This window comes from Gymnodraco acuticeps, unplaced genomic scaffold, assembly GCF_902827175.1.
Source record: "Gymnodraco acuticeps unplaced genomic scaffold, fGymAcu1.1, whole genome shotgun sequence".
In the NCBI taxonomy this organism is placed as follows: domain Eukaryota; kingdom Metazoa; phylum Chordata; class Actinopteri; order Perciformes; family Bathydraconidae; genus Gymnodraco; species Gymnodraco acuticeps.
The window spans coordinates 381,968-394,605 of record NW_022992021.1 but is presented as its reverse complement, the minus strand read 5'-3'; the positions used below and the strand labels follow the sequence as shown (position 1 = coordinate 394,605).

General features: G+C 42.2%; 1 protein-coding gene across 1 annotated transcript in view; it reads right to left on the bottom strand.

The window, feature by feature from the left end:
• lats2 (large tumor suppressor kinase 2) overlaps positions 1-12,638 on the bottom strand; it is a 30,109-nt gene that overhangs the window by 4,060 nt on the left and 13,411 nt on the right. Inside the window, 7 exon segments of the mRNA XM_034201452.1 lie at positions 303-409; positions 843-1,025; positions 1,788-2,142; positions 3,955-4,182; positions 5,105-5,473; positions 5,475-6,649; positions 7,154-7,286. Coding sequence (XP_034057343.1) covers positions 303-409; positions 843-1,025; positions 1,788-2,142; positions 3,955-4,182; positions 5,105-5,473; positions 5,475-6,649; positions 7,154-7,286 — 2,550 coding nt within the window.

The window sequence follows — 12,638 nt, the reverse complement described above, 5'->3', positions numbered from 1 at the left end:
TAGTTATCTTTGATTTTATCCTTCATTTTATTAATCTGTGTGATCTCATCATCTGCAAAGAAGTTAGTGGTTTTCAAAGTCTAACAATGTGGGCCTCCTCCTTGGCAAAACTTGGAATAAGGTGCCCTCTTACCCTTCCTTAGTTTACTTCCTAAGTTCCAGTTATCTCATCCCATTGACACTCGACCATTAAGGCAAAATAGCGTTTCATTGCTGTTTGTTTTCTGACATTATCAATCGTGAATAATTAATTAATTCAAATCTAATTCAAATCTATATGGATATTTCTCTTCCTCACTGACCTTGATCTGAGTCTCAGTAGGTGTGGGGGCCAGGAATGGCGGCTGTCCCACCAGCATCTCAAACAGGATCACTCCCACGCTCCACCAGTCACACAGCTGGGTGTAACCTGCAACACAGAACACACATCAGATTCATCCTCAACTGCACATACTACAAAACAAATTATATGTATTTGTACAGTCACATACTTTTGATTTGAAGTGAAAGAAAATAAATTGTGCGATACATATTTTGTTCAACATGGTTTGAAATGATCAATTGGTTAATGCAAATACCAAACATGCATTTGGTTAATGTTGTTGATGTCCCCTGTCGAAACATGTGCTAACCTTTTCACAAGATGACCTTTGAATTATTGAGCATATTCACACATTTTCCCTCCTTCCAAACATCAGCTATCAAAACAGTGACTGCTGCTCTACACAAGGCAGCATCAGCATCTACATTTGGATGGTTAAATACTCAAAATGTTTTCATTCAAAATACACTTCATTTAAAACATTAAGTTGTTTCAACTATACCTTCAGATTTCCCCCCACCTTTGCGCAGTAGCACTTCTGGTGCGATGTAGTTGGGGGTTCCCACCAGAGAGTGCGCGAGGCAGCGCTGGTGCTGCCGGTTCGCTCTCTGCTCCAGAGTCATCAGCCGGTCCCCGCAGCGGCAGTTCGACACATCGTCCCAGAAGTCACTGGGCTCCATGCTGTCCTGTCTGACGTGGCTCCCTGCAGGCACAAAAAGGGCAACAATGACAACAACGCAATGACCTGATAAGCTGCATGGGAAAGAAAAAGTTAAAACGATTGCCCGTGAGCGAAGCACTTAGCGACCAGAAGAAGATAAGTGTCTGGATTTGGAAGCTGACATACTGACAGGTATGAATGTGTCTGAAATGCCCCTGCAAGCTATTTTCTTTTGCTATACTTGGAGTTTCAAGGGCAATTGAAGCTCGAGCTTCAGGGTGAGAACAAATATTTGAAATATAATTTCTATTAGAAATCAGTGAGACCTAGTTTTAAGGAACATTTGTGAATATCGCTTTTAATTTCACTGTAGAGCTCAAATAGTCAGGTGATGAATCAATCAGTTAATCTACTTGGTAATCATTCAACCATTTAAGACATTTTCAAAGCAAAAAGAACCTGACTCCAGCCTCTCCAAGAAGATGCTTTGCTGCTTCTATTGATCATATATCAATGTTACGAACATATTTTAGGGTATTTGGACTTTAGGTAGAACAAAAAAGAATAGCTGAAACAGCCACAATTGGTTCTGCAAAGTTGTGAAAAAAAACCATTAGGACTTCATCGATTTAAACAAATGGTTAGTTTCAGCCCTTTTCAATGGGATCAAACAGTATATTGTTGCGTGTTTCCAGTCCACTGTATCCTCATAGAATCTTCTAAAAACGGTGTTAAATCCTGCATGCATTCAAAGTGTATGTTTACATATTTAGATCACTAATCCATTATCACAAACTGCCTCACCTTTCTGATAGTACTTGGAGTTGTGTGTCCAGCGGAAGCCGGTGCACAGGCCGAAGTCGGTGAGCTTGATGTGTCCGTCCACGTCGATCAGGATGTTGTCGGGCTTGATGTCTCGGTGGATGAAGCCCATCTTGTGGACGCTCTCGATGGCCAGCGTTAGCTCTGCGATGTAGAAGCGCGCCAGATGTTCGGGGAAGATGCCCATCCTGATGAGGAGGCTCATCATGTCTCCTCCGGGGATGTAGTCCATGACGAAGTAGAGGCTGTCGCGGTCCTGGAAGGAGTAGTAGAGACGCACCACCCATTCGTTGTCTGCCTCCGCCAGGATGTCCCGCTCTGCCTTCACATGAGCCACCTGCACCAAAAAAAACCATCCATTTAAGTAACAGTAATATTAACAGACCTGAGGCCTGTACTACGAAGCCGGATTTTCGCTTAGCGAGGTAACTTCAGGGTTAACTCTGGGTTTTCGGTCCTACGGCGCTGGTTCACTTCTTACCGGGTAGATCTCCATGGTAACTTATGCTGAACGGCTAACCTGCTCCGGAGATCAACTCAGTGAAAGCACTGCCTGCTGACCAATCAGAGCTCAGTGTGCGGAGTTTAAAGCGATCAAGTCACTTGAAATGTTTTTGCTCTATGAAGCCTGATGTACTTATATGATTCTGTTTTCTTCAAGTTTGTATTTTGTTGGTCGAACGCACTTATTGTAAGTCGCTTTGGATAAAAGCGTCAGCTAAATGCAATGTAATGTAAAAGTCATATTACAGGAGAAAGGAAATACAGAAAAGCTGCCGTCGCAGGAAAGACGGCCGGCAAAAATCACTGACTGTGTGAACGTGAACATTAATAGAATATCACCTCCATCTTCAGAGCAATCTGACTATTATAACATTAGCGTTAAGAAAGCTTACTTAAATATCTGCCACAACATAAGTAACCGGATCAGAGTAACATTAAGTAGCCTACAGTCCGCGGCATATCACTTCATACTGTAGGCCTATCATATATTTCCTTATCTGAGTCAGCTGAGCCGTATCTGGCCGTGCAACACTCTGTGTCACATACTGTATGCAGAAGTATTATTTTAAGCAACACATTAAGTTGACGAAACACTCGAGACAAATGTAATTAAAGTCAGATCGTGTCTTAGACGGGGCAGTGATATCATAAACCTGTTAATGTACGCATTCAAACACTTGTTCTGTTACCAGCTGTATTCACCTTGCCGGTGCAGCTATGTGGCTTTTATCCTGGATCAAGTGTTTAAGTCATGGATGTTTAAAGTTTAACTTCTTCATATGTCTAATATTATAGTTGACTTTTCATTCAGGAAGTATGACGCTGCGCTGTCAGTACGCTTCTCCATGTTTGTGATTGGTCAAATGTTGCTAACCCCGGCCCTTTCATGTGAACGCGCACTCAGCCGGACAGAGAAACCCTGGCTTGAGTTACCGAGTTGATAACCAGCGTCATAGGACCGCTTAGCGAGAGCGCGTTGTTAGGGTTAGGTAAGCCGGGTAACTCAAACATATCCATGTTGAACTGGATTGGTAGTACAGGCCTCTGGCTGTGCCTAAGTTGTTATGATTATTTGGGGGGGATTTAAAATACATATCTTTCTTCAATTCTATTTATGTTCCTATTATATAAAAAAGTTTTAATCCCGTTGTATTTCTCTTGTGTTCTGTATTAATGTTTCTTACACATATTTTATAGATTTTTTCATTTTATCTTCACATATATATATATTGTATCTTCTATTCTATATTTGTGTTCTCTGTTTTTTCACTATACTTTATTTTTGTATTACATTTAATTTTCCACTACTCTGTTTATATCTAAGTTTTATTGTATTTTTTTACATATTAAAGTATTTTGTTCTTAATTTCTCACAAATGTTTTAATTAAATTCATTCGTGTTTTTTTTTTACTATTCTATATTTATGTGTCTTCCAAACATTTAGAGTACCGTTTTATTTTTGTATTGTACTTCGATTCTATATTAATGTTCTCTGGTTTTTGCAATACTTACTATTTAGTTATTAAAGATGTTTTTAATTATCTTCATGTCAGCACCAATACACTAAAGAAAATGATCGTGTCTGTCAAAACATGCTTCAAACTCAGGACTTCCCCATATGTGAACAATCATGCATCAACTCACCTGGTTGCGGTTGAGGACATCCTTTTTGCGCAGTGTTTTCATGGCGTAAAGTGCGCCCGTGTCCACTTTACGTGTCAGACTCACTTCACCAAACGCACCGATGCCCAAAGTCTTGAGTTTGATGAACATGGATTTGTCCATCTTGGCCCGGCGCAGTCTGTTGTAGTTGGACTCTTTCTGGTTCAGCATCTTCCTCATCTGCTCCTGCTCTGCCTCCGACAGGCCGGCCTGGGCAGCAAGGAAAGGGTTAAAGAAAGATCATGACGGGAATATACAACAACGCTTTGATAAGCAACTTTAAAAAAAAGTTCAATTTTTGCATTTATTATAACCAACGACCAACGACCCATACGCTTGACCCGGCGGCACCCTGACCTTTGCCGTCATATTCAACTAATTCTTCTGTCTGGGTCTGACTGTGGTATTTTCTCAAAAAATGCTTTTCAATCACTTAAAGTACTTGAAAAGGGCAGAGGTCAAAGTCATCACTCGGGACAAGTGTGAACTCATTGGCTTTTCTTTTCAAGACAAAGATGTTTTTGTCTAAAACAAAAGTCCTGAGGAACAATTCTTCTGACATTTCCCTGAACTGCCAGAAAACTAATTTATGTCTGCTCTACTGAAAACAAAACATACACTGCCTGCCATTGCCTTTTAATTAGGTACATGTAATCTTTTGTATTTGTTTAATTTAACTTCTTAATCGTATTTGTTTTTTATTGTTTGTCTAATTCTTATGTTGTTACTGCTGGCTTTGGGATGGAAAAAGACACCTGTGATCTTTCATACCTTTCTTTTATTATTTCTTTTACAAATTATTATCGTTAATGTTCTACTTTTTGCTTGTTGAGTGTTGCAGAACTTTCTGTTAAAACCTTTGACTTCTTACTAAATAAAACACAAATAATGCAGAACCACTGGTGTGTTCCTTTTGATACTATTTAAAAAATGCCTTCCAGTGAGGCCGAGCATTGCAATGAGGATATCAAGAGCTCCATAAGTTCACTAAATCAAATCACAGGATATGTAGGGGTTATATGCTTTGCTGCACGGTGCTCAAGACACTCACTACAACTTGCATGTTCATTTCAAAGACCTAAATCTTCACAGTGAGTTTAACTAAGTGTCTTTTCTCTCTGGGTGGTCTTACCTTTGACATCTCCTGCTCCAGTTGAAGCCTGCGGTTCAGTTTCTGCTGGTGCGTCTTCATCACGTTCTCTATGTGCTGCTCCATGTAGAACTTGAAAGCGAAAGGCGAGTAGGTCTTGATGCGCGACTCCCTCTTCTCTTCATCCCGCCCGTTCTTCCTCACGGGAACAGGGGATGTCTGGATCTGCTTCTTGTCTTTCACCGTTTTCTCTCCCTTGCCCACCTTGGTCTTCTCCTTCCCCTGCTGGCTCTCCTCTGTCTTCCCGCTCCCCCCGCTGCCTCCATGTGAGCTCCTGCTTGCAGGGTTGCTGTGATCCTGAGCTCCACACATCCCTGCCTCCTCTGGCCCCGACATGAGCAGGTTTTTAGGGGTACGGTGGTGGCGGGCAGCGGGGCTCCTGAGCCGGCTCCAGGGGGTAAGTCTCCTCCGGCATGTAGGCCAGAGGCTCCCCTGCTTCCTGAGCTGTCATCCAGCTGGGGTGACATGGCCCCACGGCTGTTTTGGGCTCCGGCCTCATCACACGGATGCTCTTCACGGGCTGCTGGATGGGCGGGGATGTTACGGCCGTGATGGTGTTCGGAGGGCCCAGCGAGGGGTCCTGTTTTCCAGCTGATGGAGGAACAGCCATCGCAGGCCGGACACCATTCTGCCCCGCAGAGCGACTGTTGAAGGAGTTGGTTCTGCTGGGGACTCTCACCTCCCCCCTGAATGGGCCTTGAGGCTGGGGCTGCCTGGCTTGAGGGGCTCCTTCAGGACCCGGAGGCCCCGCCCAGTGGTGCTCGTACAGATCCAGGTTCAAACTGGCCCTGGATGGAGTCATCAAGCCCTGGGGCATGTCGGAGAAGTCGGGGCCCATGGATGCAACACCTCCTGGGGAGCGGGACATCATGTGGACCTGGTGGGACGTGGGGGAGGCCTGCCGTGGGTGGGAGTGGGGGGGCAGGTACAGGTTAACGGGATACCCTCCCCCTGGAATGTTCTTCCCCTGCATGTTGACGTAGTTGTCTTGGGGCGCCATGGGGGGCGGGGCCATCTTGTTCTGGAAGGAGGCGGTCCTCTTGACTCCGTACCCGGCGGGCTCCATCATGTGAGGCCTGCCGTGGCCGTAGTCGTAGTGGGGGCCGGGGACGGGGCCCCCTGGTGGAGGAGGCTGGAGCTGCAGCGGCTGGCCCGGGACGTTGTAGCTCATCATGGCTCCGTGCTGCTCCATGCCGCCGGGGTAGCCTTTCTGCTGGGCCCCCGGGGGGTACATGGGGTTGCCTGGGTTGTTCTGAGGGGCCATCACTGGAGGGTAGGAGCCCATACTGGGAGGGCGGCCCATCGGGTTTCCCATGGCAGGACCCTGTGATGCACCGGACGGTGGCGGCATCATGTAGTTCATTACGGGGGGAGCGCTCATGTAGGGTCGGGGCATCTCCCCCTCAGGGCCGTAGCCTCCCTCGTACATTTGGGCCCCCATCGGGTGGTAGGGAGGAAGGCCCTGAGTCTCACCTGGAGCTTCTAATGCAGGGCGGTGGTCCATCGAGTTGGGCATACCAGCTTTTCCTGAAAGGATAAGCAAAAAGACCACTCAAAATATTAACCATGATCTGATGGTTTATTTGTAAAGATTGTTTTGTTTTTTCCCCCCTTTCTTTGTACATTGGGGGCCGAATGTGTTGCTAAAGACCAATCAGCAACATACAGTAAATACAGATGTGGTGAAAATATAGGAACAGAATATAAAATCTACCACAAAGTTCAACTTATATAGAAGTTATGCTTTAAAAAATAAGCGCACCACTTTTTGAGAACTCGAAAACCTGTAATGGATCTCTGACCACCTACACACGTTGACCAGATGCCTATTGATTTTATATTGAGATCAGGAGATGAATGTACTGTCAACGTGGTTCTTAGGGTTGCATTTTGTATTTTATTTGATTCACTATAACTATTATTTTATCTCTGCACTGTCTTCTGATTACTTTTCAATGATGACAGTAACTAAATAAATAGTTGGAAAGAAATCGACGAGCCAAAGTCAACTTATTGAGGTGGTCTTCATACCTGGTGAAGTCTGCTTGATGACGCGGACGATGAGTTCATTTCGAGGGTCGAGGTAACTCATTTTGCTGATGTACTCTAAGGCCGCTTCGATGTTCCTGCTTCCCGTCTGCTTCAGCGCCCGCACGGCCATCTCCTGTGAAACACATAAAGAAATGTTGAGAAATATAATACCGTTCCTGAGATTTTAAATATTATCAAAACCATGGGTAAAAGAGTTTGGAAAAGGTAGAAAGTATTTGACCAGCCAGAACCCTAACCACACGACCCTTTTTATCCATTTTAAATAAACAACAAATCAAAATCACTTTTACTTTGCTCGAAATCAAAACCTTTATATGAACAAATCTCAGACTGATTTAAGCTACGCTGTCAGAAAACTAAACGAGTTGATGATTTCGGGTCGACAGGAATCTAAGATAAAGGAGTTCCCTGTCATCAATACAGCAGCACAGAAATGATCAAAAATAAAAAATCTAATTTGAATAACACCAAATACTAAAAACACCATAGATTAAGCTTGAAGGTGTTAATAATAATCAGCTTTCAAAACGTATGATCCTGGCAACAAATGGATTGCATTCTTCCAATTCTTCAGATGAAATGACCTTTTATATAATCATTTGCCTTTTAGCTCCTCAACCATTCACAGTCATACCAGGCTCCAACAGGTGGGTCTCTGTGAAAGCCCACAGCTATGTAGGTCACCGATGTGAAAAATGTTGGTTAACCACTCTGGCATTTTCTATTCATCAGCTGCCGTGTAATTTATACTCGGGACACAGCAGCAAAAATGTGAAGGGGGATACATGCAGAGCGTTCCTCTCGCGAATCGACCTTTTATTAAACGATGCCGATCATTCCTCTGGTTCATTTAAAAGCAGCCGATCTTAAAGCTCAGGATTCTAAATAATTGAAACCCCTTCAGACCAAGAAGCTTTAAGACATACTTTGTTTGTGGCAAGACAGAAACAATTTGGGTTCTTATGTTGGTTGAAATGTTGGGATTTATAGCAACATAATGACAAAGGAACACAAAAGACAAAATGTTAGTTTCATGGACTTAAATCATAGCAAAGTGTCTGTTAGAAGCACCCGAATTTAAAAGAAATATATCCTAGTAAAACAGAAACCGTATTTTTATAATTGTGCCATTTCCCTTGCTATAATACATGATCTGCCCTGTCTTACACAGCTCAGAAACTGTTTGAGTACAACATACTAGTGTACATGATTTATGGTACTTCGTTATTCTCTTTTCTGCCCAAATAGGTCCATTACACAACCGGGGGTGCAAGAAGTATTCCTATTTAAGTTAAAGGTAGGGTAGGTAAGAGTGGAGAAACCAGCTCGAGTGCACTAGAATTTGAAAGTACGCATCCGAAAAAAAATCTGCCCCTTCCTTCAGACTTCCTTACAGCATTGATCCATGGAATATAACAACAAGTGTTTCTGAAGTGAATTACCTACCCCACCTTTAAGTACGTTTTTCTTTAAAAATACACTAAGCAGACATTTTGATGCTAGAAATCTTTGTTTCTCCATTTTTTTCCTAAGTTTACATTAGTTGCTATTCACGTCATCTTAAAGTACATTTTTTAAGTAATCGTTCCATCCCTGTCAGATTGCTTTGCAGAAGTATAAAGTGGCCTAAAATGCAAATGCCTAAAAATAGTCCATTGGTTTCTGTTTATCTTCTTGCATCCTGCAGGGTCACATCTATTTATTAGCTAAATAACTTTAATTCACCTCTTTGGTGTTTTTCACGAAGACACAATCCTGAATCCCGTGAATGCAAACATTGAGGCGGTCTGACCACACCTGGAAATCTGAGTTCCTCTTCACTGTGCGGCGGTGAACCAGACGACAAACTTCCTGTCTGTTTCACAACAGTAAACAAACAGGACAGCAAAGTGTGAGATAAACACAAAAGACAAATCTGTCTTTCCCTCAGCGACGGAGGGACCCACACCTAGATAAGGAAATCCCCTCGTAAGGCAGATGACTTCACTGCAAAGACATCTCAGAGCCGACACTCAGGTGCCCCTGCAGGCCAAATAAAGTAACAGCAGCCACAAACTAAAGCATTTCATGTTGATTTGATCTACCAACCCTGACAGCATTCAAATCTACTCATTGAAATACATTACAACAATAAACTATGAATAACATCGTCTGCTTTATATGTAAAACCCACATACATGTGCATATTTATCAGTTACGTGTCATTATCAAAGCAAAGGATGAAGCATATCGTGGTTCCCGACTCCATCACGCTGCTGAGCTATTATAATACATCTTAGAAATAAAGCAATCTATAATAAATACAAAAGCACATTAGCGCTATCATTCTTAAAGAGTCTTTTTAAAAGTTGACGTGTTGTCAATATCAGATGTTTTAATACGGTTTTTTTTAAGCACTGTGGCCAAGACAAAGAAAGTGTATCTATTAAAGTGTCAATGTCTTCTTTTATAGGATGGCTGGTTCCTTGAGTAACTTCACTTTAGGGCAATAGATACATCTCATTATCTCAATTTAAAGTATCTGAGAGCTGTAGTTTTACAATACAGATATATAAAAAAATGGTCTGCTATTATTATACATATGATTATTTATGGACTTCAGCAGTGGCCTTTCCACTCCTCTTCCCAAAAAGAACATTGAAGCAGAGACATTCAGCTGCTGCCAGATTCTAACAAGAACCAGGAGAAGTGAGCACATTGTTCCCACTCTTAAATCTTTACAATGGCTTCAGGATCATTTGGAGATTTAAAAGTGCTGCTGCTAGCTCATAAATCACTCAGCAGTCAGATAGAAAGGGAGATGGAAACAAACTTCCTGATTATCTTCGCTGTGCAAATACTTTGTCTGCTTTTAAATCAAATTAAAAGCAGACAAAGTTCTCTTTTAATTCATTTTCTTTGATGCACTTTTCTTTATTACGGACTTTCCCAAAACTGAATAACGCGTACCACTTCTGGTATGCAAGCTTCAGCCTGGTGGTGTGCAAGAGCTTTGCTTACAAACCTAACAGACGAGATCTTCCCTAGGACGTCTTCGGGTGGACTTTTGAATGCAAGTAACTATTGCTTAGCAGCTACTCTGTAAACAACAAATGGGTGTTGAAATTAGCAGGAGGGAGCTAGTTAGCGATAGCAGTTAGCAGCCAGTTGACAGCAACAGCCTCATACTAGGGCCCAATCCCAAACCACGCCCTGCACACTACCACTCCGTGACGGAGTGAGCTTTGGGACGGCCTCCCCTCTCTCCGGCAGAAACAGGAAATGCCGTAACTGAATGTAACAACGGTTTCAAATCAGCATCACTTTGACAAAAAGTTTAAATGAATAACTCAAATAAAACTCCAAACATCTTTAATTGTGTTTCAAAGCTCTTTTAGTTTTAAACCTGATGTTTATAAGCTTCTTAGTTTTTGCAACAGTCTGTAAATATACACAACTTTATAATAAAATGCACACATTTACCTTTTTCTAGACTAAACACAGGTATGATCCTAAGTTAAAACATATGAGGTTATCATGAGGTTGTTAACATCGCAGTTTATCAGTGGATGTTTGCTGGAACTACTTGTACACAGCGTGTTTCCTGACGGACACACACAGCGTTGAGTCCGGTCAGGTAGAGACCGGTCTCAAGTCAGCACCGCTGCAGACTCGCTGTTTGAGGGCTTGATAGCCCACTCCCCCTCCACACTCGTTGGTTTGGAACAGCACTTAATATGGCGGACCCTCCGCGCGAACGTAGGGGTAGGGTGTAGGGCGTGGTTTGGGATTAAAGGTTAAATAATTGAGCTAGCAGCTAATGGAGGTTCTATTTTGACGTTCAAACCCTATTCAGTACAAATCCAAATGAGATCATAATGTGTTAAGTCATTTGCAAAATGTATTTTTTGTGAGAAACTTGAATATATAAAAGTGGAATTATGTAAAAAAAAAACTGGCATGTTATGGGTTAAAATTCCAACAATTAATGAATATTTGGCAGTGATGATCAGGATTTAAGTTTGGAACAAGATTGATGTGTAAAATATAAAGAAATATATAAGTTTATGGCAGTTTTATTGTCCAAAGGGCATTAGAGCAACTTTATCTAAAGTGAGGCCCAAGGGTTAAAAGTAGGAGCGCACAGCAACCGTGGGCACAGTCAGCTCTCAAAGCCAGGAAATGCCAAGGCCACACACTTTCTATGCCTTGTGTGCGTGTGCGCGCGTGTGTGTGTGTGTGTGTGTGTGTGTGTGGCATTCCTGCGTAGCCAGTAGAGAGTGCAGGCTGCCAGAGCCGCCCTGTAATGTCACATTATGTCCTTCTCTCACTCAGTTTTCTCCCTCGTTTGCTTTCTTCTGCCTCCTTGTTTACAATGTATAATTACACTGGTTTAAAGTCTTTCAGATGGGTGATTTATGATAATTGTTGAAATAGGGACCACAAAGCACACTTTAAGACAGTCTCTCTTTAAAGTATTTGTGCAATGAACAACATAAGAGCTTGAATGCCAAGGAATGTGTTGCACTGTTAAGGAAAATGTTTCACTTAAGACGACTAACTTGAAAGTATAACTTGCATATCAACGGATTAAGAGTACATCATTGAGAATATATCAATGCCCTTCATTAATGATTTCCAGATGATAAATAATCTGGAAAAGGACGTTTTGGGGAAATGTAAAGAAAGTTTTTAGCCAGCTGAAATCCGAACGCCTACCTCCCACCACGATGTGGCTCTGCTCGCTACTATGACCCACTTTCTAACAGTCAAGTGCTGTTTTGTAAGATTGGCTGGCACGTCAAACCACATTTTATTGGATATATTTATGTAACCCTTCCTCACAGGAAAGAAAAGAAGCATTGAGAAATGTTTGGACACATATGGCGTATGAAAAGAGATACATGAACATGGGGCACAGGATGAGAACTTAGATACATTTTTTATTCGTCTTTAAAAATACTATTGATTTTGTTGGCCTTTTTTATGTGGCAGTGCCTGGATGTGTGTGCATATCACGGCGCTGTGCTAAACACAGAAAAAGGTAAAAAAAAGATTGAAATGCATTTTTGATTGATCCTTTTGAGACCCACAGAAGATAAGGGTTGTCCTTATCAGCGGCTTTTCTAACAACTTTTCCCTATTTAATAAATGCTTACTTTTGTATTCCAAAATAAAACTCCAATATCTGTAATAAGTAATCAAATATTTGGTTTGCAGAAGACATATAATGCTCATTTTAAGGTTCATATGCGTGCCTCAACTGTGACATTTTTACGTGCTTCAATTTTCAAAAGTTTTCACTTCCTTCTCTCTTGGATTGTTTGAGCGTGTGTGTGTGAGTGTGTGAGAGTGTGTGTGTGTGTGTGTGTGTGTGTGTGTGTGTGAGTGAGTGAGTGTGTGTGAGTGTGTGAGTGAGAGTGAGTGAGTGAGTGTGTGAGTGAGAGTGAGTGTGTGTGTGTGTGTGAGTGTGTGTGTGTGTGTG